At 37.3% G+C, this 26,006-nt stretch overlaps 1 protein-coding gene across 1 annotated transcript in view; it reads right to left on the bottom strand.

Annotated features, from left to right (window-relative positions):
• The window catches only part of PREX2 (phosphatidylinositol-3,4,5-trisphosphate dependent Rac exchange factor 2), a 184,392-nt gene that overhangs the window by 88,144 nt on the left and 70,242 nt on the right, over positions 1 to 26,006 (bottom strand). Inside the window, exons 10-21 of the mRNA XM_063327016.1 lie at positions 23,016 to 23,165; positions 19,368 to 19,512; positions 17,433 to 17,533; positions 12,729 to 12,832; positions 11,360 to 11,409; positions 10,721 to 10,796; positions 9,900 to 9,972; positions 8,613 to 8,755; positions 8,366 to 8,458; positions 6,887 to 7,035; positions 4,140 to 4,225; positions 1,692 to 1,828 (exon numbers count right to left, since the gene is read on the bottom strand). Of these exons, the coding sequence (XP_063183086.1) occupies positions 1,692 to 1,828; positions 4,140 to 4,225; positions 6,887 to 7,035; positions 8,366 to 8,458; positions 8,613 to 8,755; positions 9,900 to 9,972; positions 10,721 to 10,796; positions 11,360 to 11,409; positions 12,729 to 12,832; positions 17,433 to 17,533; positions 19,368 to 19,512; positions 23,016 to 23,165 (1,307 nt within the window). The remainder of the gene's footprint in view (positions 1 to 1,691; positions 1,829 to 4,139; positions 4,226 to 6,886; positions 7,036 to 8,365; positions 8,459 to 8,612; positions 8,756 to 9,899; positions 9,973 to 10,720; positions 10,797 to 11,359; positions 11,410 to 12,728; positions 12,833 to 17,432; positions 17,534 to 19,367; positions 19,513 to 23,015; positions 23,166 to 26,006) is intronic.

Raw genomic sequence — 26,006 nt, 5'->3', positions numbered from 1 at the left:
ATCCAGACAAGACAGAAAGAATATAGTCATTGTCCGACAGAAGTCACACAGTTATTCACACTGCAAGAATCTGAAATGAAACTTCACGCTCCAGGCAAGCAGGAAGAGCCCGCACCCTGAGAACGGGAATATACAGGAGACAGAAAAAGATCCCCTTGCAATTATGCAATTGCCAGCCACAGGAGGCACCGCAATATTCACGTTAATTAAATGATAGGCTAATATACTGTACTTACAAAATAGGAGAAATTCATAGTCATCTTCCAAATAATTAAAAACCCAAATTTCTGCATAGGAAATTAAATTTTAGCTATCTTGACACCAGTGGGAATACTGCCATTTATTTCAGTCCAGGCAGTTCTCCCATAGCATTTGATAGCACTACATCCTAAATGAAGATTTTCTTGTCAGTTTGGGGGATTTTAGGTATTTGTGATTTGCTGAATTATGATCAGCTACCTTTTAAGATTGAAATAAATACTCTCTGTAGGAAAAACAGTTATGCACTCCAACATATTACACGAATGGATTAAAAAAACAGAGTAATTTTGCATGTCAAGTCATTCATGCCAGACAACATTAATCAATCCTCTTTGGATGTCACTAATCTCCACAGGAACTCCACACTTACACACAGAGAGAACACACCTGCTATGAAGAACTAAATTTATCTTTTATTCTAGCCAGTTTTGCTACCAGTGCAAAAAGCACCCTCTCTTTCCTAGAGCACATCTTCCTTAAAGAATAGGTGAGCTTGATCTTGATGTGTTAGGTAGCAACTTCAATTCTGTATCACAGTTTAAACACAGACATCCAGACAAACATTTTCATAAAGACTGTATTTGCATGACACAGTTCTAACTAACTCTTACTTATCATTCTTATCTCATATCTGTGCAATAGGTGTAGGAGAAGGATTTCACTCCTGATTTTAATTGGATTTTTCTTCTCAATTAACATGCACTGGAAGAGTTTGTGAAGTTAATTAATTATATTGATTCACAGTTTATGAAAAATTTGCAGGGTCTTGGAAAAATTACACTATAGAATCCATCTGGTTTTGGTTTTCTTCCTTAAATTCATGTCTTGGAAGCCTTAGATTTTCTCCTAAACTAACATGAAAAAGATAACAAAAACAGCATGCTTATATTAAAAAAAGTGAAATTTTGTGTCCTGAACGTCCAAGATTAGAATGCAATGGGAACACAGAGACTTTTATAGATGGGATATGTGCACTCTGCTCTCTATGTGCTGAAGTGTAAAGAATTCTGGAAGAAGATCAGCTTTTTGCATTGCATTCTCTTGCTGCTGAGCAGGCAATGAGGTGTATAAATCCCCCTCCATCATGATGAGAATATACTTTGAGAATATACTTCCTAATGCTTTCTGCATAGAACTGCAGAAACACTTGAAATAATACTCTAAAAATTCCATGTGAAAAAAAAAAGAGGCTATAAGCTTAGATTTATTTCAATGAAGAAATTAAACAGACCTTGAACATCAGAAATATATTAGGCAATCTTCAGCTTTTATAATTCAGCTGGCTTCCCTTCACTTTTTTTCACCACTCCTTTCCCTCATCACACTCAAACACAACAGATACATGGACCGAGATACACACCACACTGGTTACTTTGACAAAAAAAAAAAAATTTAGAAGGAAATCTGCCAGGGTACCAAGTGAAATGTACCTGCATTGGCCGCCTGTACTTCCTGCATGCCGTGACATGAGCAATAACACTTGCATGAGTCTCTTTGCTGACATTAATTCCATTCACTTTGATTATGCATTGGCCAGGGTGGAGACCTGCTGCAGCTGCCACTGTTCCTATAAAAAAACCCAAACGTAGTTAACAGACTTCTCCTAAATATCTCCTTAAAGCTTACAGTCCAAAACCCTCATTTTTTAATCAGAATCTGCTGTCACTGATTCTTAAATCCCCTGACCACAGGGCACTTCTGCAGTCAGCTGGACTCCAAGAAAATGGAGTTCCTCAGCAGATGATTCCATACAAAGAGACCAGGCTATTTTCTAAAGGCTATTTTATAAAACAAGTGTTGATTAGTAATATGAATATGTGGAAAATTGGTCTTAAATAAAAGGATTCTAAAAGGATAAAAAGGCTCTAGCTTGAAACTCACTAATTATAACTTAGATCACTTTTAGTCTGAATTCTTTTATATGCCCCAAGCTTATGAGCTTCTTTTATTCTGAATTCTTTTATATGCCCCAAGCTTATGAGCTTCTTGACTACTTCAGGTGTCTCTATCTTACATACAAACCAGAAACTTTCTGACAATTCATAAAGAAGTATCAGAGCATACCATATTTTTTTCTTAAACATTAAGAAAAATATACAAATCCAAAAACATTTCCAAGGAACTTGCTCTTATTTTCATCTTTTTACCAACTCAATCATAACAGTGTGCCTTATCGCTTTATTCAGAATACCCAAAGATAATCAAGTAGAAGATCTCAAATTTAACTAATTTGGGGGAAAAAAAAACACTGCACAAAACAAAACATTCTCTTTGAGCAACATAAAATATATGGTTCAGTGATTTATTTTCACAATGCAATAACCACCTTGGGCAAATCTTCTACCCATTGTATAGGGGCTACAAAAATAGCAGCTGTCTCCAGGTCTTTTCAGTGTGACTCAAGCCCACTCCTGAAAGACTGCCTAGTGGAGTATGACCTTAGGTTCAGCTACCTGAACGTTCGTCTCCTTATGTGTCTCTTGATACTGCCACAAAGGTGCCAGGGAAGTCGAACTCTATTGCCTAGAGACTGCAAGGCTGAGGTGGGGAAGCTAGCTGCTATGAAAGCAAAGGCTAGACTGAATCTGCAGGGCTGACAAATACCAAAGCTATGTCATGGCTTGTCAGCTGAGCGTATTTGACTAGGAAATAACACAAAGAATATACCTGGATTTCCCTCATTGTAGGTATTATCAGGTTAGCTGATACTTGCATTTTAAATCTAGTATCAAAGAAAGTCTTTGGAAATGACACCATTACCAGCTATTGCAATTAAAAGAGGGGATTTAAAAATAAACATTTAAATAGGCCTTCTTAAATACTCTCTCCAAAAAAAAAGTAAATAATCAACCCTCTCTTCAAAAAACCCAAGGTCCCAATTCAGCAAACTATTTAAGCATATGCTTAAAATTTTTCAGGTTTAGCAAACTACACAAGCAAGCACTTACACACTGTTGAGGCTAATTGGAATAAAGTATGTGCTTAATGAATAAGGATAGGCAGTGGAATTGAGATCCAGGTGCAGAAATAATTATCACATCAGCTCAACAGTCTGTAGTTTATTAGACTTTCTCTTGAAAATCTAATTTCTGGCACCATAGCCTAGGAAAAAAAAAAGTCATCGAGCTCTGTTCAAATCTGGCTGCTTTGCAGACTAGTTCACTTTAAATTCCTCAGTTACAAAGGGAGGAGGGGGGAAAGGACACAACTGCCCCACAATAGCTGAAAACATGGTGTTAGTCGGCTCTACCATTAACAACATACGACAGCAACAAAGAATGGTTCAACTTCTATCACCAGTGCACTAGTCAATAACATATTGAGTTAGGGATGGCAAGCATTTGATAATCACATCACAAATTGTACAAAACAGTATTTAGAGGAAACATCTGCAACTACTAGGACAGACTAGGTCACTACAACCCTTGAAACGATTTGTGAGAAGTGCGCTTTCTGTAAAACGTTTTCAGAGCATTGCAGAACCACATGGCCACCTCACAAATTACAGCTCAGGAACTGAGTGGTTCCCAATACCCATTCACTGCAGAAGGTGATTTTGCATCCATCAGCTATTCCTTAGTCTGTAAACAATGCACGGCCTTAAGTTAACTTTCCTACTTTCATATAAATACATACCCCACGACAAAAAAAAGCCAGAAAAGGAAAAAAAAATTAAAAAAAAAAAAAATCTATCTAAACCTTACAAAGTATAAGAACACAAAATAATCTTATTTGGTTTTATTTAATATTATTTGTTATTTTGGGGGAAAACACAAATCTAAGCTGAATCACTGGACCTAATTTTGACTTATCTCAGGCACACCATTTAGATATTAAATGTATATTTACCGCTACCATTGACAGCTCTTACAGCTTACCTCTCCCAACGGCATGGACAACTGATGGGCCAAAGCCCCGGATTTGGAATCCAAGTCCATCTGCAGAATCAGGAATCTTCACTGTCCTGATACAAGCAAAGATTCAATATGAATGTAGAAAAAGGTAGCATTTTGTTATTCAAGATAAAACTGGACACCAATAAGCAGGTTACAAGGGTGTAAGACTCCACACTTTCATTCAGTTGACAGTTTCAGATTCGGCACCATTCATATTCCAGATACTTTACACCACTGACATCAGAAATAAGAGCAAGCTGAGATACCAAAACCAACCAGAGGAAGGCAATACTATTTCACACAGAAATTCAATATGCTGATTTTGACCTAAGGACCACCATAGCTTTAAAATTCCTCCCAAAAGGGCCGCGATTTAGCTAAATTGCCACAGCACAGCAACAATGACAGCCCTGGGAAGGCAGGCAGTCTCTCAGCCAAGAGGACAGCCTGGGGACCACAGATCATGGCAGGCCTTGTCAGATGGGCTGCAGAAGACTGTGGAGACTAGATCAGCATTACAATTCGTTAACATCTAAGCGTCTACTTGGCGAGTTTTATTGAAAAAATATTTTGTTGCCATTTTTCTGAGCAGCTATGCAAAGTACTGAGTTTTGTAAAGCAAGAATCACCTACTACTGTTCATTACTAACTTGTAAGCACAATGCTACACTCCCGCTTGGTCTAAGAGCAACAGTAATAAATCTACTGACAAACATAACCAACAAAACCACAGTTCTGAGAATCAAAATTCACATTTACTCCTTAAAATGAAGGCCTGAGCCTGTCCAAGTAAGACAGCATATCCACATGATATCAGCTCAGGTTCCAGAAAAAGCAACACAGCTGCATTAGCCCTTATCAGAGCTAGTTAGGTCATGCATAACAGTCCACTGATTTAACTTTGCAGTCTTACTTCCAGAGTAAGACTGTTATTGTTATTATTGAAGGGATCTTTGCCCTGAGCTCCATATGCCAGTGCAAAAGCAGACAAATTCAAATTGGTTCTGAAAAGTGATTTTAAAATATGCTGGGACTGTAATAAACTTCACTTACATGCAGTTTTGAAAAATATCATTGCATCATTAGACATTAGGATGAAGTTCTTTACAACGAGGGTGGTGAGACACTGGCACAGGTTGCCCAGAGAGGTGGTGGAGGCCCCATCCCTGGAGACATTCAAGGCCAGGCTTGAGGAGGCTCTGAGCAACCTGATCTAGTTGAAGATGTCCCTGCTTACTGCAGGGCAGTTGGACTAGATGACCTTTAAATTTCCCTTCCAACCCAACACATTCTATGATTCTATGATTATTTTTTGTACTTTTTTTTTTTTGGCATATATAATGTTTAGCATTTGGAGATGACTATCAGCAGAGGTGAGAACCAAAACCCACTGAAATCTCTATTTTTTTAAAAAAATATCAGAATATTCTCGAGATTAGTAAATTTTAATTTGAAACTATAGCATCATTTCTATACTTATACATTAACTAAGTTTGATACAATTCATATGATTTCATTCTGAAACTGCTTTGTGAACTTGCTAATGAGCTATGAAAAACTATCACTGGCAGTTTAGGCGAAGAACTTAGGAGAGAACCGTCTCTTCTTCTGACCCAGTTGTGCTAGCAGCAGCTCCTGACAAAAAGCAGGCACCACTCAGAAACGAATTCTTCAACTCCTCTAACTCCTCATTCACTAGATTGTCTCTGTCAACCTTGAAATTCACCCCCATTTTCACTGGCAAGTTGTGTCAGAAATTAAACCAAGATCTACATTAAAGAAAGGCCAAGATATGCCTTTTACACTTGCCACAACACTATCATCTGCTGGTTTGGGGGATTTCTTTTGTTGGTTTTGTTTGGGGTTTTTTTTTTTTTTTTTGGAGTATCAGTCCAGATGATCATTTTTATGCCATATTTCTTTCTTTGCTCTTTTGCCCTTTCTGGATGCCATTGTATTTCTCAACACACCTTTGCTTATTAACTTGAGAAAGAAGTCTCCAATCTACTGCTGAACCAGAGCCATTTCCAAGGCACTCTGGGTGTGCTATCTGGTAACAGAAGATGGTTCCTCCTTACCCTGCAAAATTTGATCTAAATCATTCCTGACCACTGTTTCTTTATCCCCTCTTTCTTTGGTATGTACGAACCAGTAATAACTGCATTAACTTTATTAATAGACCCATGCTTGTTTACATACTTTCTGAAGCCAGCCGTTAGGCTTCAACTTTGTATTTTGTCTACATATCAAAAATTGCCTTCAGGTAGGAACGGTCAAAACTGTGTACAGAAATGCATCTCATACAAAGATGGGGAGCTGTTTACTTGCTCCTGCTGTTTACACAACCAGCACACACGCTGAAGAGACCCATTAGTCCAACTTCTGCCAAACCAGCAACTAACCCCCAGACAGAGGAAACTTGTTTGATAAACACGGTGAGAGATAAGTGATCAAAACTATCCATATAGTCAAGGAAACTTCATTTACACTTGCGGTTCCTGCATGTATTTGAAGTGGCAGAGCTGACGATCTAAAGCACTTGTGTTCTGCTTTTGCTGACTGACAAGTGTAATAAAACCAAGCAGATCAAATTGCTTGACTCCACAAAGTCAGATGAGATACAGCATTTAAAATAACTTTACAGCAGCGCTGTCTGAAGTTCCCCTGGTCTTTTAAAATTCACTTCAATTGCAGTTTGTAAAAATTCCCCCAAAGGAATGACAACTTACTCCCGTGGTTTAGTGCTCACAAGAACCCGCAGGGGCTTTCTGCTGTTTAAACAGGCTTTCAGGAAGCAATCCACTTCACTGAAGGGTCGCAGAAAAACCAGGTCACCGTTAATGGCAAAGATTTTTTTCCCAACTTCCAAGCCTGCCATCTAGAAAACAATAACAGTTGTGCATTTGTTTGCCTTTTATAACAACTAACCTTATGTTCTCTCCTGCTGGCATGCAACCCCAATAGGAATAATGACATGCACATTTCCTTTACATTCTTTATGCCTCCTTCACATACCACGCACAAAAGACTTATACCACGAAATGCTTCTAGAACTGGTTAAACTCATGAGAAGGGTACAGTAAACACTCATTGTGAAGAGACCTAAATACAAGACCTAGTCTTAATCAAGATTTTGTGACAGTATTACAATCTCAGTTAATATTTGTAATATTGTAATAATTAAGACAACAGCTTTCATTAAGCCAGTTTATTTTTTTATGATGCTACTTAATTTGTCCGTCCACCACCCTCCAAAGGAACTAAAGCTTCTTTTCATAAGAAAAGACCCGATTAATATTGTAGTTAGTGAATATTTATTAAGTTCCAAAATAAAACCATATCCTTACACTTTTCATGGCCTTTGAGCTAAAGGTATGGCAAGCCAAAATATATACAGTTTTTAAATTCTGGCCTAACAAGAAAGGAACCATAAACAGTTGGATGGCAGGAGTGCACAGAGCAGCTTAGGACACAGGCTAAGCCTTAGCGCCATCTGAGATCATGACAGAACCTGACTGCCAGAAATCACCCTGGATATAGCTCTGTGGCTCTATTTTATTATTGATTTGCTTTATCTATTTTTCTCTTAAATTCCTATTCCATCATGAGAGTTAAAAAGGCTTGAAATCCAGGTCTAAATTTTCTCTCTCATGTCAGAGGCTCGTTCTTTATCTTCACATGTATAGAGACGCCCACACAGTTCAGTAGAACATGAATTTACCAAAAGAGCATCTAAAGCAATGCTAACAAACAGAAAGGCTGTAATTTATTCATTCAGATTCTCAAATTCTAGACTTTATCCAAAGCTTGATAAATTCTTTATTATGAAATATATAAAGTGCAACTCCCAGACTAGCTTTATATTCATTTCATAGTCTACCAAAAATGTTTATTCCACTCGTTATTAACATCATCACCAGAATATTACAAAATGTATAAAAATAAAATGATGACTTTGATATCACCACTCAATATAACAATTTACCTGAGCAGAAAATGAGTGTTGATTATGGTCAAAGCAATATTTTAAACAAAAAATACCAAAACCAAAGAAAAAAAGGGGAAAAAAAAAAGATTCATAACCACAGCTTTCTTGGAAAGTTGTCATTGTTACCTTCTACTACTATAGATTTTCCTAACTGATGTACAGAAGATAGACCTGCAATCAAGAGAATAAAAGAGGAAAGATAATTTATAATATTTGATACCTCAGCATTTGATCCTTTCTCCACCACTTTAATAATTGGCACCTTATTTTTATCTTCTAAACCAAAACCATAGGTGCCTTCATTAGATTTAATCTGAAAAATAAAATTGTTCAAAACATTGTTCAGAAAGGCATTAAGAAGAGCTAAAGTATATCGCCATTAAATAAAAATACACAGGGTTAATTTATTGTTGCTACAACTAGGTTTTTTTACTCATTAAAGCATACAGTCATTGCGTTTCACTCACCAGTAATGACTTGGCTATGACATTTTCCACTACCTTCAGATCATGTTTCATAAGTCGGTGCTTCATATTTGACCCTTCCATTTCTTCATCCGCATAAAAACGGAACAGTAGCGGTTCATCTTTAAATTCGCTTTTCTCTAATACTGTATGATACAAAACCACACATATTAATCCTTTTTTTCTTTTGAACTTTTGAATATCATGTCTTCCATGAAATATAAAATACGGAACATGCATACACGTATTAAATGCTAGCAAACTATTTGTGTGTGTGAATCTAGGGAAACCTTAATTTTTAACATAAACATGATTTTTATTTGTATCCATTACAGATAGGTATCACTAAACTCATTTTCAACTACAACATCTGGATTCCAGCAAGCTGAGGAATACATATTAGCCTGAAATGGTTTTAGTGAAAATGTCAAAATCCTAAAAATTATTTTAAAACATGATTTTGAAGAGTTCTGCTGGACATGCTCATCACCAAGTTCTGGCACTCTCCAGGTGGTGAAACATGCCAGGTTCAGTACTTGAAATGGGTTTGGTGGGGATGTGGAAGCAACTAGAACAGCAGACAGATGCAGTTTGTATGTTTAAAAGTCAAAGGAAAAAGAATGATCAGTGCCAGAGAGGAAGTTAATTCTCCCTCTTTCTCTAAACAAGCTGATGAGAAAATCATTTCTTCCTCTTTTCATTTCAGTAAATGACCTACTGCTTCAATCCTTTCACTGAAATCTTCCCTCTGATGGTATTAAATGTGACCTTGTTCACCTCATTTTTGGTACTGCACATATCTCTGCTCTCCTCTCCCTTCTTCTTTGTTCGCTGCTGTCCTTATGATTTTCTCATTTTTCTACAGTCCACTTTCTGCTATTATCACCACTTCACTTTTTAAAGTCATGCTCCTCCATACTTTAGTCAGTCCTCCAAAAACGTCTCCTTTCTTTCCTACATATTCCCTAAATGTTTATCATCTCATCTGTGCAAACACGTATTACCTGCTTAAGAAATTTCTTTCAAAGCAGCTAATAAAACTGTCCCCCCTCAATCCTTTATAGGATGAATTTCTCCGTACATGCTTAAAATTGACTAAAAATAATTTTCAGAGTATACAATGGGTATTTTTTTATCTTGAAGATTGTAGCATAGGTTTCTTCAGCAATTCAATGTAACAACTTCCTATCCCTTCTTTCATATCTTTACCAGTCCCTGCATTTCCTTCCAACTCTGTAGATAGCATTAAACAAAGGGTAAGCATAGCTTGTACAGAATGTATTTACTTACCATGGTGCATAAACCCGTTATCACAAAGAGCTACGCCGAATATCATAGCTTCCTCCCTTGTCCGGCAATCCCCCTGTTAAACCATAGCATATCTTTTTTTAATATATTTTTAATATAGCAGCAAAATGAATTCTATGCACGATGGTGTAACCTCACAGGGCTGGCAATAGCTGTGGATTATATTTTCTGACACCACCTTTATATATACATTTAGAGCATACATATAAAACAGTATATACATTTTTATCATAGAATGATAGAACAGTCTGGGTTGGAAGGGACCTTCATATGGTTTACCTCTTTATAGTTACAAATAAATATGTAAAAATTTTAGTAACACTGCATTCTCCACAAAAATTGCACATAATAGAATCTCAAAATGTCGAAGACTTTAACTTTTATTTTATGGTAAACGTAAACTGGTACATGTTGACTGAGTGAACTTGTTCCAAGTTAGCTTGAAATAAAACAGAACTGATGAAAGCAAATTAGTATTGACTGTTATCCATCTAGTTAGTAATGTACTTTTTCAGAGCCTATCCATTTCGTTTTAATCCATGAACAATGCTACATGCTGAATCACAAAGCTAAGTCTCATTAAAATATTTAAAGTTCAATTGCAAATAAGGAAGATAAGCACAAAAGGGATGAACAGCATGGCTGCTGACAGCTGATTTCTGTTACTTTACTTGTTTAAGAGGATTATACTTACACATGCTGTTCTAATAACCCTTACACAAAGTGTTTACATGTTATTCTGCTTAATACATCACTACCTTTCAAATTAGAACATGTACACAAATCCAAAGGTGTATACTTGCCTGTGCAATCAACCAGTCTATGAGTTTGTTAGCCATGACCACAGATTTGTAGGTTCTCAAGTGATAATCTTTATCCCTGTTCAAAACAAACCAAAACAATTTTAAAAAATCAAACAAAAACCCCAAAGAGCCTAACAGAAAAAAACCCTTGTATTTCATAAACAAGTTAGTGCAAGCACGAATTGAGCATTTTATCATGGTTCAGAAGTTGCCTTTGGAGTAAAAAAAAGCAAGTCAAACCTTTCAGTGTAAAAAGAAAGGAGGAGGAGGACCATATCTTACTCGGGTGATAATGTCACTGGAGTATAAAGGCAGTTGTTTTGTTACAGCCGGCACTCTCCAAAGGGGGTAATGGAGTGTTAGTAAAGGACTGTATTAATATATACAGTAAGCATATAAGCATATCCATCAGGACCTAAAAGGCTCTAAAAGTCTGTAAAAAAATTCATATTGAATGGAGCTTGCAGTCATTTAATGATTCAGTTATGCTTTTTGTCTTGATAGCCCTTCAATTTTGTTTGATTACTCCCAAGAGACCAATCTTGAAAGGATGGTTTAGGTTCCTACATTCAAACACAGTATCTTCAGATTATATACTTCTTCTGAATGACACTCTAAGGATTTCCCAATTGGACTCACCTAATTACTGGGGTAAACAGACTGTGAAGGCGACAGTACAGTCGCACACCCTGTTAAAGAGAAAGATGAAGTTAGTTAACTGCACGTTCACACCACAGAGAAGATAAGAGGGACAGATGCAGTAAGGAAGCCTATATGTTCTAAATGCACTTCATTTAGATAGTAAAAAAGTCTTTTCAATTTCCTTTATATTTTCATGTGCTGAAACTTAATATTTCCAGATAATAATATTGATTAATAAGTTATGAGAACAAAAACATTTCCAATCTAATCTAAGCTTCTCTGAGACACATGCAAAAAGGATTAGCTTTAATGTAGCATTAAAAAATTCTGAAGGTATAGTACTTTGAAAAAGTTCACAAAACCTCAAAGGTAAAGCAATGTTTCCATGCACTAAGATTTTCCCAACCACTGCTTGCTATTCTACACACAAAGTGAGTAATTAAAGTAAAAAACACTGCATTTGATTATATGCATCAATACCTTACTTACAAATTGAAATTATAACCAATAAGCTTTAAAAAAAAAAAAAAAAAGCACAACGATTCAAAGATTGGAAATGCCTTAAATTAAAAATAAAATTTTTGGAGGAGTTTAAGAAACTATCATCGGAAAATGTTATTTAAAAACAGAAGTCACATTAGTATTCCTTAGCAGACTATCAATAAACAATTACGTTTATAACATGCAAGAACTACCATGTATAACTAAAAGTTGTGTCAAATTAGATTCCATCCTACTTTGCTGTGCCTAGTAGTTCAGTACTGAAGATTTTTCCAGATATACCTTACATTAACAAATTCCATCAGAAAAGTGAATGACACGGTAATGTAATACCCAAATGCTGACATTTTCTACCACCTCGAAATCACAAAGAGTTTTAATATTAATGATTTTAGAGGCAACTTCATTCAATCATTTTGTTATGCTCAGTAGCGTAGATGGATAGCACGGCCTATCTGTGTTTACACATCTATGTAACGGCAGATTTACTGCCTTTTTAAGGCACTAATAAAAGACACTCAGATCTAAGAGCAAATTTAAATAAATTTTCTACATATAGCTTTGTATCTATTAAAGAGGACTGAAAAATACAACAGTCTGAAACACCAGCTTCAGAATCACTCAGAAACACAGGCAATTCATCCCGCATATGAAACCATTAAATAACCAAAAACCAAAAAACTTTTTGTATTTGAAATGTGTAACAACAAGCCAAAATCTTCCCTCACAAATGGAAAAGTGAATTTGATTCACACAGAGACAGTCAAGTGTTATTTATCCTAGTATAATATTCTACATTATATTTCAAGTAGAACCTCCATTTCTGATGTGTTCTTCCTAATAATAGCAACTATTCTATCTGTACCTTAGAGATCACGTCCTGCATCTCATTTCTGGGGTAGTATGTTCCATCATCATATCGGAATCTGTACAGCATGTGTTCTGGTTTGAATTGGTGCTTATCTGTAACTGAATTAAAAAAAAAAAAAAAGAAAGAAAGAAAAAAGAGTCATGCATTGTTAGGTGACTTTCTGAAAAAATCAACAAAATATAAGACGGCCAGCATCATTTCTTCTAATAACAGCTCATTACACAACAATAGGTAGATTTCAGGCAGGGAGAGCAGGAAGCCCAATTAGATCATCTGCCCTAAGTTCCTTTCTGTCACTGGTGACATTATTTCTCACTATGTTTAAGCAGTCCAGAAGAAACTGAAACATTTTAAATCAAAGGGCAAAGAATAAGAAAGACAAACAGGCAGGGAACAGCCTGAAAAATTCGGCACTCAAATCTGCTCTAGTCTTTGGTGCTTTTTGCAAAGCTTATTCACCAAATAGCCAAATAAAGCTTCTTTTGCAACTATACGTACTATTGTTCCGCATTGTTCTAATTCTTGCAGAGGCCAACCTCAGATGAGTCAACAAAGACACGAACCCTCTAAAACACATCCGACCCATCTTGCACTGGGGAGGAAAGGGAGAGGGAACATCTTCCTCTAAACATAGCCAACTGAAGGTCTTTGGTGCAAGAGACTTGTAATCATTATGAAGGTGTTGATAATCCATTTCCCCAGACCCATGAAAAAGGATCTTAACATTGATTTCCAGAGTTTCACAAGATTCCACCAACCACCTCACAACTTCAAGGGGTTTGTCAAAACAGACATATCACATGACACTAAACATATGATACAAAACCTCTCCTGGAAATGGTACTAGAGCAAGTCTTTCTGAAAAAAATGCTGATCATTTGATGGCTGAGGACAGCACTAGGCACTAGCATCATCCTAGGATAACCATCTTGTATTAATTACTGTTTTGCTTCCAGATGTAAGCTTTAATTTTGAAACTAAATTTGCATGTCATCGACTGATAAAGAAGGCTACTGTAATGTCTTCATTAATCAGAGTAACAGACCTGACAGCGTCAGGTAATTCTTCTGTGCATGCCTTCCTACACCAAGTGATTAAACCATCATCCCTTATTCTCCTCAAAAAATGTAGTTCAGCACCATAAGCTTTGTACAGTACGGTGCCTTCTGTCTGTGTCGTTTTTCATGCCCCTTCAAGCTCCTCAATACCTCCACACATCATTTGATACACGGTCATAAAAACTGGACTTAATATATTAAGTGGTTTTACCAGTGTATGTGCAAACGCAAAATAACTTCTATGCCTGTATTTGATGTATCTACTAATAGCAAAGCCCAGGACACTATTCCAATCGCCTTGAACTGATGGTTCGCCCTAAGGTGATTATCCAAAATAACCCCTAAGCTCTTTTACGTATCATTGCTTCTCAATATACAACATGTAGACTACAAAATTTTCACACGCAATGCCTAGTATAACTATCTAAATGAATTTTAATCAATTGTGACCATTTAATTCAGGAAAAAAGATAGCTTCTAGTTCTGTAACTAAAAATAATTTCCTACTGTTAGAGAAAAAAATATATTAGACTAGATCAGCATACATTAAGGGGTTTTAAAACTATCAACTACAGAATATAGAAAAAAACTCCACCAGGACAGTATTACACAGAATCACAGGGTTGGAAGGGACCTCTGTAGATCATCCAGTCCAACCCCCCTGCCAGAGCAGGGTCATCTTCGAGCAGGTTGCACAGGAACGCGTCCAGGCAGGTTTTGAATGTCTCCAGAGACGGAGACTCCACCACCTCCCTGGGCAGCCTGTGCCAGTGCTCTGCCACCCTCCAAGTAAAGAAGTTCCTCCTCATGTTTAGGTGGAACTTCCTATGCTCAAGTTTGTGTCCATTACCTTTTGTCCTGTTGCCGAGCACCACTGAAAAGAGCCTGGCCCCATCCTCCTGACACCCACCCTGTGAGTATTTATAAGCATTAATATGATCCCTCCTCAGCCGTCTTTTTTCCAGACTGAAGAGACCCAAATCCTTCAGCCTTTCTTCATAAGAGAGGTGTTCCAAACCTCTAATCATCTTTGTAGCCCTTTGCTGCACCCTCTCCAGCAGTTCCCTGTCCTTCTTGAACCAGGGAGCCCAGAACTTTGGCCTAAGGCCAAATTGTTCCTCACAGTTACAGGGATGTGCAAGGAGGGAACCAGGACTACGAAATGCCTTTCCATCCTTGCATGCCCGTGACGAACAGAGCAGGCTCTGCCCTCTGAGGGACACAAGCACCACTCTGCCTTTACAGCCCCTACTTACACACAGTGCACCACAAACTAGGGGAGCAGGTCCACAGAACTGGCACTTCCTGAGCTCTGGAAAGCGAGGAAACCAGACAAGGATGCTTCCGACTACAGCATTGTATAAAACACCACATATATCCAGGGAACGCTGTGACGGACGCTGTAAATCACTATTTGGTTTTTTTGGGGGGGTTGTCTTCTATGATATAGACATGATGATCTATCAGCTACTGTACTAACATGGAAACCTTCAAAAAATTATTAAAGCATTTGGCTTACTATATAGCTTTTCTTTTAACTAGAATCAGCTATACAGAGTTTCAATCACTTGAAGCCACTAAAATGCTGCACTACCAACAAAATAAGGAATCCCAAGTTGTTTTGTATGTCACTCCCAACAATACCTATACTTTGGGAGAGGTATTTATATGGCACACATTAAGAAAAGGGAACTGATCCAGGTTTAAACTGGTCTTTACTTTTTTTTGCCGTGGTAATTTTGACTCAAATCAGCATATCATTCCCGGAAACTCCACAGCCACGTAAATACCTATTCATTTTAAAACTATCTGATATCCAGATTTCTTTTGTAACTACAAAGCTTACTGCTTCCTTTCATCCATCTTTCTTCCATCTCTAATCATGAGCAGCAAGTGACTGGACAAAGTATCTCAGCCCACAGGCTGGTGTAAGTCATTTCAGATATTAGAGAATGCCACCAGGTGGATTTAAAATAACAACATACAAATAGAGTTTTCCCGTTTGCAAAATTGGAGAGAAAAACAAACAAACAAACAAAACAATCAAGGGGAAACCATAACTTTTCTACTTGCAAGAGTTCACACACCAGGAAGGAAAACAATGCCCATCACAATATGGGTCTGGCATCGCTAGAATGAAGCCCAGCACAGTGAAAATAGAGGCCAGCACAGTGAATATGTGAAGTCTAACGAAGACCTCCACAACATTTGCAATGTGAATAACAGCCAAACTTTCTTTCTCCCTTGCTCCCTCTGTGAAAACAGATGGTTCATTCAACTTTATTTTAAGAATTCTATTTTCACTGAACCACAGCTGGATGCACTATTCAAAGTAGCATGTCTGGCTCACATTTCTGTGCTTTAATATAATTACCCTTTTATCTCATGAAATTGCACAATATTCATTTAATTCTGTATTGAGAAAGTCTATGAGTGTATTTGGGATACAAATTACAAGATCAGGAGAAGAATCTTTGGCAACAGAATCATTCAACTGAAAACAATTCTGTGTGTGTAGTAAACACAATAGCATCTGACATTTGAATGATGGTGGAGGAAAATCATGTAGACTGACATTAAAAAATTAAAGACTACATGACTACTGATGAATAACCTCAATGTTTTTCCTCCTACTCTGCGTATGTTTAAAATGCACACAGCTAAGTGGCACTCTTACTCCCGTTTTCTTTCCAGTCAAGAGCACTGAAAACATCATGGCAAAGAACTTAAAAAGTAATTATTCAATTCATTCCTGGGCTGAAATATGAAACTATTAAAATGTATATCATCAATGATTCCATCTAAATTTACACCTTGGATCTATGCTGGAACAGTAGCTAACTTCCCCGCTGTTTCATTACTTGGTTTTAAGTGACTGTACCTATTGTAAGCCAAACATGCCTTCAAAACTAGAAGTTTCTCCAGTTCGCTTATATGGTCCTGCTGGACTGTACCTTGTAAAAGGGACAGAGATGAGGACCTGCTCTGCTAAGAGAAAAATGTTGCCAATGCAAATTACCTCCAGAAATCAAACTTTCTTATTGGCTCAAAAACTGAACCACTTCTTCCAGAATGAGCTAAACACAGATAGTTGACCGAAAGTTTCAGCATAAAAATACTAATTTCATTAACTACACAATCTAGTGAAAAGAAGGCCTTAAAATTCAAAAGATTAAACTGTTGGATTCCACCAGCTCCACTTGTAATACCCAACAGATGAGCAGTCACATTTATCAACAGCTAGCTGTGACTGAGTCTTTTCTACAATTCTTAGTTGAACACGTATTCCTACAAAATCTGTCCTTAATAGAAGGCTTAAATCCTTAAAAACAGTCTACCATTATCTGTTCCGCCAGAATTTATTTTTGCTTACAAGAGAATAGCAATATTTCTCTAGGTCCTTGTTTGCAATGTCGTGATACCAACAGCATAGACATAATCTGATTAAATCAATGGAGCCTCCTTTCCCAATAAATCTGCTCGGCATGGACAATGGCCCCATGAGGTCCCTGCAAGGATATGATGCAGATTCAACAAGCTGTCTCGCATTAACAAGACCATCTTTTGTCAAACAAAATTAAGTCCACTCTAATTACAACAATTACCTTGAAAACAAGTAAGTTAAAACTAATTATATTACCATGATGGATAATGCCATTCTCTAATAAAGCTTGCCCAAGATGAACACCTTCTTCAGATTTGTGTATCTCTCCAATTTCTAACAACCAGGACACAAATTCACTGAAATAAAAACAGACACAAAAAACAAACTTTAAATGTCATACCACCAGATCTACTACATTTCCCTCTCCATTACTAGTTTCTTACTAACCTAGTAAGTGATTCTTAAGCCTAGTGATCTTCAGAATGTCATAGCATGTTTAAAAAACCCACTTATTTCAACCTTTTTATTATTTCAACATAAAAACATATGGTTTCCCTTGAGACGTCTTTTCTGCTCGAAAGTTTTACCTGCACGAAGTTTACCTTGCACGTGATGAAGACTTTCCATGTTTTCTGGGATTTCCTAAACTAGCACAGCCACATTTGACCAGGCGGTCAAATATAAGGCAATCCCAGGCATACCTACTGCACCCGCCCAGGGCAGATATGCCACGAAGGCAGAACATAACCCCAGTATGACAGAACAGTAGCCCTGTTACTTCCAAGGTGTGTCAGACACACTGACATCCTGAGCATATATATAAACTATATACTGCACGTGCAGGAAATGCTTGGCTTGTATCACAATAAACCCAATGCAGTTCAGAGACATGGAATTTATAGCACATAAGATATTTGCACATATATTACAAATCAAAAGAATGGTGTAGTGAGGTAGCGAGACAATGACATTCATGGGTTTCAACTGGTGACCCAGGAACCAGCAAGAGCATACTCCTAAAGGGTCCACTTCAAAGACAGCATAGAACAGCAGCCTTTTGATGGCAGGTTGAAATGTTTCACCCATGGCTCCTCACCATCAGTGTATTCTTCACCTGCTTCCAACAACCTCACTGAGGGAACATGATTCCACCACATCTCAGCCATTAATCTTAATCCTGGTTTCAATTCTCATCATTTATGTGACTTCTGACAGTACATGAAAATCTCCCAAGTTTCATTTCCACTTTTGAATCCAGTGATGAGTATCATAGAATCATAGAATCATAGAATCATAGGGTTGGAAGGGACCTCTGGAGATCATCTAGTCCAACCCCCCTGCCAGAGCAGGGTCACCTAGAGCAGGTTACACAGGAACATGTCCAGGCGGGTTTTGAATGTCTCCAGAGTTGGAGACTCCACCACCTCTCTGGGCAGCCTGTTCCAGTGCTCTGCCACCCTCAGGGTAAAGAAGTTCCTCCTCATGTTTAGGTGGAACTTCCTATGTTCAAGTTTGTGCCTCACTATCCTCACTACAACATGCTTGTGTAAAACAGTACTGTACTTTATAAAAATACTTTCCATACTTAACTGTCTTACGGTCAAATTAATTAAGTGATAACCCCTCTAACTCCCCAAACTAATTTTTCTCTCATATGCACATTTTTAGGGTACCTATTGCTTTCTCTTTCTCTTGCATTGTCATCTTAAGCCATAGGTATACTATGGCATTATAAAGATCTTCCTGATAACAGAGGTAAATATTTAAACATGTAAAATTTATTTAGTAACTCTGTCTGGGACATTCAGGCAAGAGGAGGACAGAACAGTTTTACAGACAGAGATTTTTTTTTAAGTGGAATAAAGCAAATTTGATACTCTAAAGTAGGCATTTCAGAGACAAAATGCATTAAACAAGTTGAGAATTATTTCTTCAAAGAAACTATTTTATTTGATGCATTTTCATACTTTCAACATGCCTTTGCAGCTTTGTCCCTTTAATAAAGCTACTCTGGAATACGAGTACACATCCATATATTTCAGGCAGACCAATTTACATTTTGGCTAAATTCTGGGAGGCAAATAGACCTAACGGAGATTACAAATAAAGTGTCGTTTCCCCAGAATCCCAAATAAGATTTAAAATGTGGTTTAGCTGGTTAAAATTCATGGTATAAAATGCATATAATACCTTCCAAGAAAGCATTTGGGGAAAGTCGTTAATTTCCTCTTCCGGTCTTTGATGAGATTCCCTTGTTTGCACATCATTTTGTACAGTCTTTCTCCTTGCTCAGAGATCATCACCCAAGTGTCCTGTTCCATGCCCAATTTTAAACCTGCCAAAAAAGCATTAAAATTTTATGAAGTGATCTTGCCATTATATTTCAGCATCTTCCCCCAAATGGAGAAGCAATACCAATATTATACATACCAAAAAAAAGTAAAGTAACTGTTTGCCATTATTTTTCTCACAATCAAGTTAAAACATGAACATCTGATCTTCATAAAGCATAATCAAATGATATCTTAAATCTCCTCGTAGCGAAGTTAAACTGTTACTATATCGACATCACCATTGATATTGCAGTAATGAATACTAATGCTGTGATTTTCAGACCAGCGTATGAACATTTGCAAAGGAGTAGTCATGTCTTCACAAGTTTAAAAGAAAAGGGCCTTGGTTTTGCTCTTACCATGTGACAGTAAAAATGTTTTCACTTAAAGGAAACTTTTTCATATTTCCAATTAACAGTAACTACTTATCTGTTATACATTTGTTAGTTTCACATAAGATTAATTCAATCCTTTTCCACAAAAGCATATACACGACTTGTCTTACTGGTTTATTTTTTCCTGTTTCTCTTCTTGAGAAAATCATTATGGTTTTTGAGTAACGGATGATCAAAACCAGTTTTTGTTGAATTACGCATCCTCACACTCATGTGAGTGAATTATGCCACTCACAGAATACTACAGACCACCAAGGAATACTACAGACCTTCGTGTCCCACGTGCTTTCTCAATAAACAATTATTAATTCTGAACAAAACCACACATTTCTGGAATGTCTTGTATACATGTTCTCAGTTTCTGTTCAGATTTTCATATTTTTTAAACTGTACCTGTACATATTCAATCTGAGTAATAGTCTCACACTTCTTTAATTCTAAAAATATAGCTGGAAAAAATGTACTTGTCATGAGAAAAAGCTAACAATGGTACTGGACACAGATACAGAAGTGTCTCTCATTATCCATAAGCCAGTGGCTATCGTTGATGGTGATGATGCCACACAAATAGATAAAACCTGATGTATTCCCGGGAAAAGAAAACTTAAACAATATACTACTTTTGGAGCTTACAGGATGCTTTTATTTGTATTGACTGTTTGAATCAGGTCATCACAGCACCATCAGCCTTGAAGATCATCACCTTTTAAATAAATTTCTAACTTGCTGAATGCCTCAGGTGGTTACATGAAAGCCCCAAAAGTGACAGAAAGACTTCCTAGCAAGAAGTTTCCAATTCAGCTTGATTCCTCCTAGCAAGAAAATACAATCTATAAAGTGGTGCTAGTTGATAATTTGATTACAACCACTGAAATCTCTGCTAAAATGCTTCACTTGGGGCATTCTTCTCCCTTTTGCTCAGCTTCCGCTATATGGATTCGAAGTAATAGTATGGATTGAGTTTCCCTAAGTACATTGAATCTCTGAGTCTCCCAACATGAACAGCCCAGTAAGCCCCAGTTACATGGCGCACTCAAGATGTATTTCTGTGCCGCACTCCTGCTCCACACGCCGTGTTTATCTAGGCTGGAGATCACTGCAATCTGCCATTCTGTGTCAGATGTGGGGTCTACAGCACCACTAGGAAGAAACGCACGGGCACACAAAGCACGATGAGGACAGAGTCACTCACATGAGCCCAAGAGAGCTGACAAGTGCGTTCATTTGATTTAGTCACTCTCAGACTTGCAAAGGAGATAAAACACTGTTCTCACATGTGCAGTCACTTAGACTTCACTGTAATTGCATATATATATACACACACACACACATATGAACAGCCTCCATGTCTTACTAAGTAAACATACAATTAAAGCCTCTTTATGTTCACATGAATGAGCACGTGTTTACAGGTACATTTATATACAGTATTTGAATTCTAAAGAGAGAGCTGTTTGGTTCCCGACTCATTTGGCAACCTGCCTGCGATTAAGTTGATACAAAGCAGGATGCAAGAGGTGTTTATACAGATATTTTGAAAAAAATCACTGTGCTGGAGAAGATGGATACATTTATAAGATAATAGACTAACAGAGATATTCAAGAAATACTTTTGAAGATTCTGTGTTGCAACTGAGTCTAAGGGCGTACCAAATCCTCTCCTGCTCTGTCCTCTTCCTCTTTCTTTCATGGTTGTCTCCTCGGTGGCAAAACTCACTGCAAACACCAGGAGTTGATAAATGCCCCAAATCATAGGATGCTAAAATCCTAGGACACGGTTTGACTTTGGGAAGGCCACCTCAGGCCACAAGCTTGGCAAGGTTTAGCTCACCTCTACTACCTGTACTACCAGCTGCACAATATCACAGTGTGAAACAGTGAGAATACATCAACATAAAATACTCCTACTTACTCTTTCTATTTCTTACCTAAAGGTATCAAAAGTCTAAGGAAGGCCAGAAACTTATCAACAGTGAAGTGGGATTTGTTAAAAATCTTTTTAGCCATTTTCAGATACAGAAGCAAAAAAAATGTGGGGTTTTTTTTTCTATTTAACACCATCTCCACCACACTGATTTTTCATTTGTTATTTTAAAATGTTGAGGTTTTAGACCTCTAAGGCATCTTTTTAGCTCTTCTACTATCAGTTCCTGCTGGCACTATTAATTAGCCAGTGCTCAGACACCTTAGTTGAAACTCTGGCCCTACAGCAGATGTTCTACAAATATCCAGTATTCAATTTTAAAAGACCAAAGAAAGTACTGCTAGTCTCCATTTACAAAACAACAGCTACTGCAACAGGCAACAAAAAAAAAAATCTACGCAGACCAGGAAAAGAATCCCAGATCTAACTACAAGGTCATATTTTCTTTCAATACCAAGGCTCCAAACACCGTTACTGATTACGATGTTTTAGCTTGCAAATGAAATTAGCTCCAGAAGATGATGATGCATCATCTTTCCCTGGTTCTACTTTGTGCTGGGTTCACCTTGAATACATGAGGTTATTCGTGGTCACATCTGAGATCAGGATTATATTTCATCCAAGTATTCTTCCATCTTAATTCAGTTATTCAAAAAGATAGTGGCTTGCCAATGGTGATTTCTTACTTTCTTGGGTAGAGGAGAATACATCAAAAAATGGGGTTGTGGGTATATTCTGAGCCATTTCATGTTGGATCATCTGCATGAAGATCCGACACAGAAAACCTGGCTCATTTCGGTGATTCAAATGGCCAGTCACAAAATGGAATCAATGCATACAAATCCCACAAGGCATTTAGGATGGAACCTCATATATCACAAACCATAACAGTACACAGGCCTCAGTGAAATTATGACTATTTATACTGATTGAGGATAAACTGTAAAATCACAGATTAAATCATCTCCCCATTTCCAAAGCAGCATTCACTACCAGCATACACAGTTCAAGCCATTATGCCCTTCCCAGTACAAGTCTGATTTATTTTTTCCAAGCTGGTATTCATAAACCTTCCGCTGAACTTGACACCGTGAGTTTGCCAAGCAGCTGGTTTTGCTTTATATCTCAACATAAAAATACAGTATGGCTTTCTGGCAAAGCAACTCAAGGAAGTTTATTAACCTACCTTTTCTTCTCTCTCGCTCTTTCAAAATAGCTTCCAGCCATTCTTGCTTCTCTTCAGGGGTTTTTGCCATGCACACAAACCATTTGTTCTTTGCTGTGTTGTGGATCTTCCAGCCATTAATAACAGTGTGGCCGCTGCTGTGATAGTCAGCTGGGAATAGATAAAACGGCTTAAAGAGCACCAATTCTTAAAAAGTAATAGTAGCTATAATTATTAAGAACTCTCATCATTACACATAAAGCTCAGGAAATACAGAAGAATAAAAATGAATTTAAAGTTTTCCGTGCCACTTGTGAACTATGTTATACCGTAATAAGCTTTACTTTTAACTTTTAGTAAATAATGTCCCTTTTGAAATGTAGCAGAGAATTGCCTAGCATACAGAAGAAAATATAAACTTGACACTAAAACAGGCAGGATCCTATTAAAAGAAGAGATCACAGTACCTGAAGTACTTTTGTTCATGTTAAACTGTAATAAATAATTCCTTTAAAAAGCAGCATGGTGGTTTTGCCCCTTAGATTACTCAGAGCGGGTGTGCTGACTGAATGATTTACTACTAAATTTTAAAAAGGACTAAGTATATAGGGGGAAAAATACAATTTCCATTTGACAAGTAAGTAAATCATATAGATTTGATGTATCTTTGCTGGTTACCTGAATAAAGAAATGTCTACACTTAACTTGTTTAAACAAACTGAAATATAATATAAGACTTACTCTGATTTCCAAAAAAATGCATTAACCAAATGCATAATTTTCAAAATACGTTCCTAGCAACGCTGTGTTCAGTGTGCACATTATAGGAGAGAGGTAACAATTGCTGATGTTCTTAGATATCTTGAACTTCTGACTCTTAACATGGAAACCACTATGTTACAAAAATCAGACAATTTAATATTTATTACTCTTTCCTTCTGTAAGATTTGATTTTAACATGCTAGTTAAATCTTATTCAAAAATCAGCTAAACAGACTTCCTCTCCAAAATTAACACCCTTGAATATCCTTCACTAGGATTATATGCATTTCCTGGGGGAAAATTTGCAAGGCATAAACGCCTTATGATAACAAATATATTTTTGTGCATAAAATACAGATTAAAACTAGAACTAGCAGCTACTGCACAAAATATTAAGAAAATCAAAGGTCAACATTTTCTCACCACAAACTTTCATTAAGAGGTAAGAAAGTCCTATGGCCAGCCTTGAACTACTGTAATAACTGTAGAGCTTTTTACTTTGTAAATACTTTTTCATAATTCAGCCCTGTTTTGTATAATGAGATGGGATTTTCCGAAATGGAAACCCTTGCTGAAATGCTTGCTAAGATTTATCATAAATCTCAGTAGACACGCTAGTATCCTTTCAATAACTCTGCATTTTAATTAGATGGAAAGCAGCCAAGCTTTGCATACTGGACTGGGAAATGTCAGGAACGACTAGAAAATCATGAGACCGACAGCTAATTTCTAAACGAACAAAACTTTGTCGTAATCAAAGTGTATAAGAAAGCGCAAGCAAGTCTACAACAGGATAAAAAATGAAGTTATTTTTGCAACATCATGTTTATACCACTTACCTATTTATCATCTTTTTATTCACGTAAGCTGTGCATAATATCCTTTGTCCCTTTAAAAACCCTGTTACTTGAAAACTAGCCATCATATCATTCATGCACTGTCAGAAAATCAGACTCGAAAGACAGGGAAAAGAAAGAAGCCTCGGACAGAAGCTCTCAGCTGAGAGACTGAAGCCCTTTGGAGATCAGAGGCAGGAGCACCACTGGAGGATGGAAGGTTAAGGGCCCTTTGTATTATTTAAGCATATACTTATAAAACTTGCAATATGGCACTAGCTGCAGCTTTTTGTTTATTTATTGAGTTAGCTGTTAATACATATAAACCTACAGGGTGATATTTTTCCTGTGGTCTTTGTTACCATATATCATCACAACACCCATGTTATGTAGGGAAATATGATCTCTTATGCAGTGAACTGTAGCAGTTAAAATTGTGGCAAAAAATTGCAAAATGATGGATTTAGATCCTCCCATTTGACTCTGGACAGAAATTTGGCGTCAGCTTAGTACTTTAATTCAGAAAAAATGGCTCATCCAACCACCTGAATATCTCAATGCAGGAGATGACATTTTAAACATGCAACTTCCTTGGCATCTGAAGTTCTGCAACCGCAGGGCCAAGAGTGCTGCAAGAGTACCAAATGCCACAACAAACTCACGGAATTCTGTGAAAAGCCCAATCACCTAGCTAGGTACTAAGACTGCCTAATGTACACAGACGGCAATGAGTTCAGGTGGAGGAAAATTGGTAGCAATCACCCAATTTTGCAATAGTAACCCATTCCCATGATGACCTACTTGACTCCAACCTCTACCTTTCACCGCTTTTTCTTTTGCTCCCCATGTTCCCCATGACTACAATCCCCCAAGGCTCCTATGAGCAGTTTGTTCTCCCTAATACATCCACGCCCATAGTCTCCTGAAGAGCATTCCAGCATTACACTATCATCCCATATAAACTCGTACCTTTTTTTGGACTGGCTATTGGACAAAATCTGGTCAAGAGCTGCAGAAGCACTGGCCGGCCAGCCAGAGGGTATGTATGTTCTGACCAGCCAGCTGCACAGGATATATGCACACTTTTCACATCAAGGCAATCACAGCCACCAGTCAGGCTAAGCAAACGATTTGCAAACCTGACATAACGGTTACAGAAGAAAGAAGTGCATGAGACTTCAAGTTGCTCCACGCAAAGTCTGAACAAGTACGCTTAACAAATTATTAAGCCTCCAGCTTCCCAAGAAAAGGTGATGAAAGATGACATCATCTTCTAATGATACTTGGTAATATATTAAAGCTTGTAATTTGAACTGTACTATATTGTTCAAAATTCAAGACTCAAACCTTTGAGAGATGCACAATAAGCAATTCGTTACAGCCATACACAACAGAATTTATTTCTTCCCCCAAA

The sequence above is a fragment of the Chroicocephalus ridibundus genome, chromosome 2, assembly GCF_963924245.1.
Source record: "Chroicocephalus ridibundus chromosome 2, bChrRid1.1, whole genome shotgun sequence".
In the NCBI taxonomy this organism is placed as follows: Eukaryota; Metazoa; Chordata; class Aves; order Charadriiformes; family Laridae; genus Chroicocephalus; species Chroicocephalus ridibundus.
Note: the sequence above shows the minus strand (reverse complement) of the source record. Positions and strands in the feature narration are given on the sequence as shown.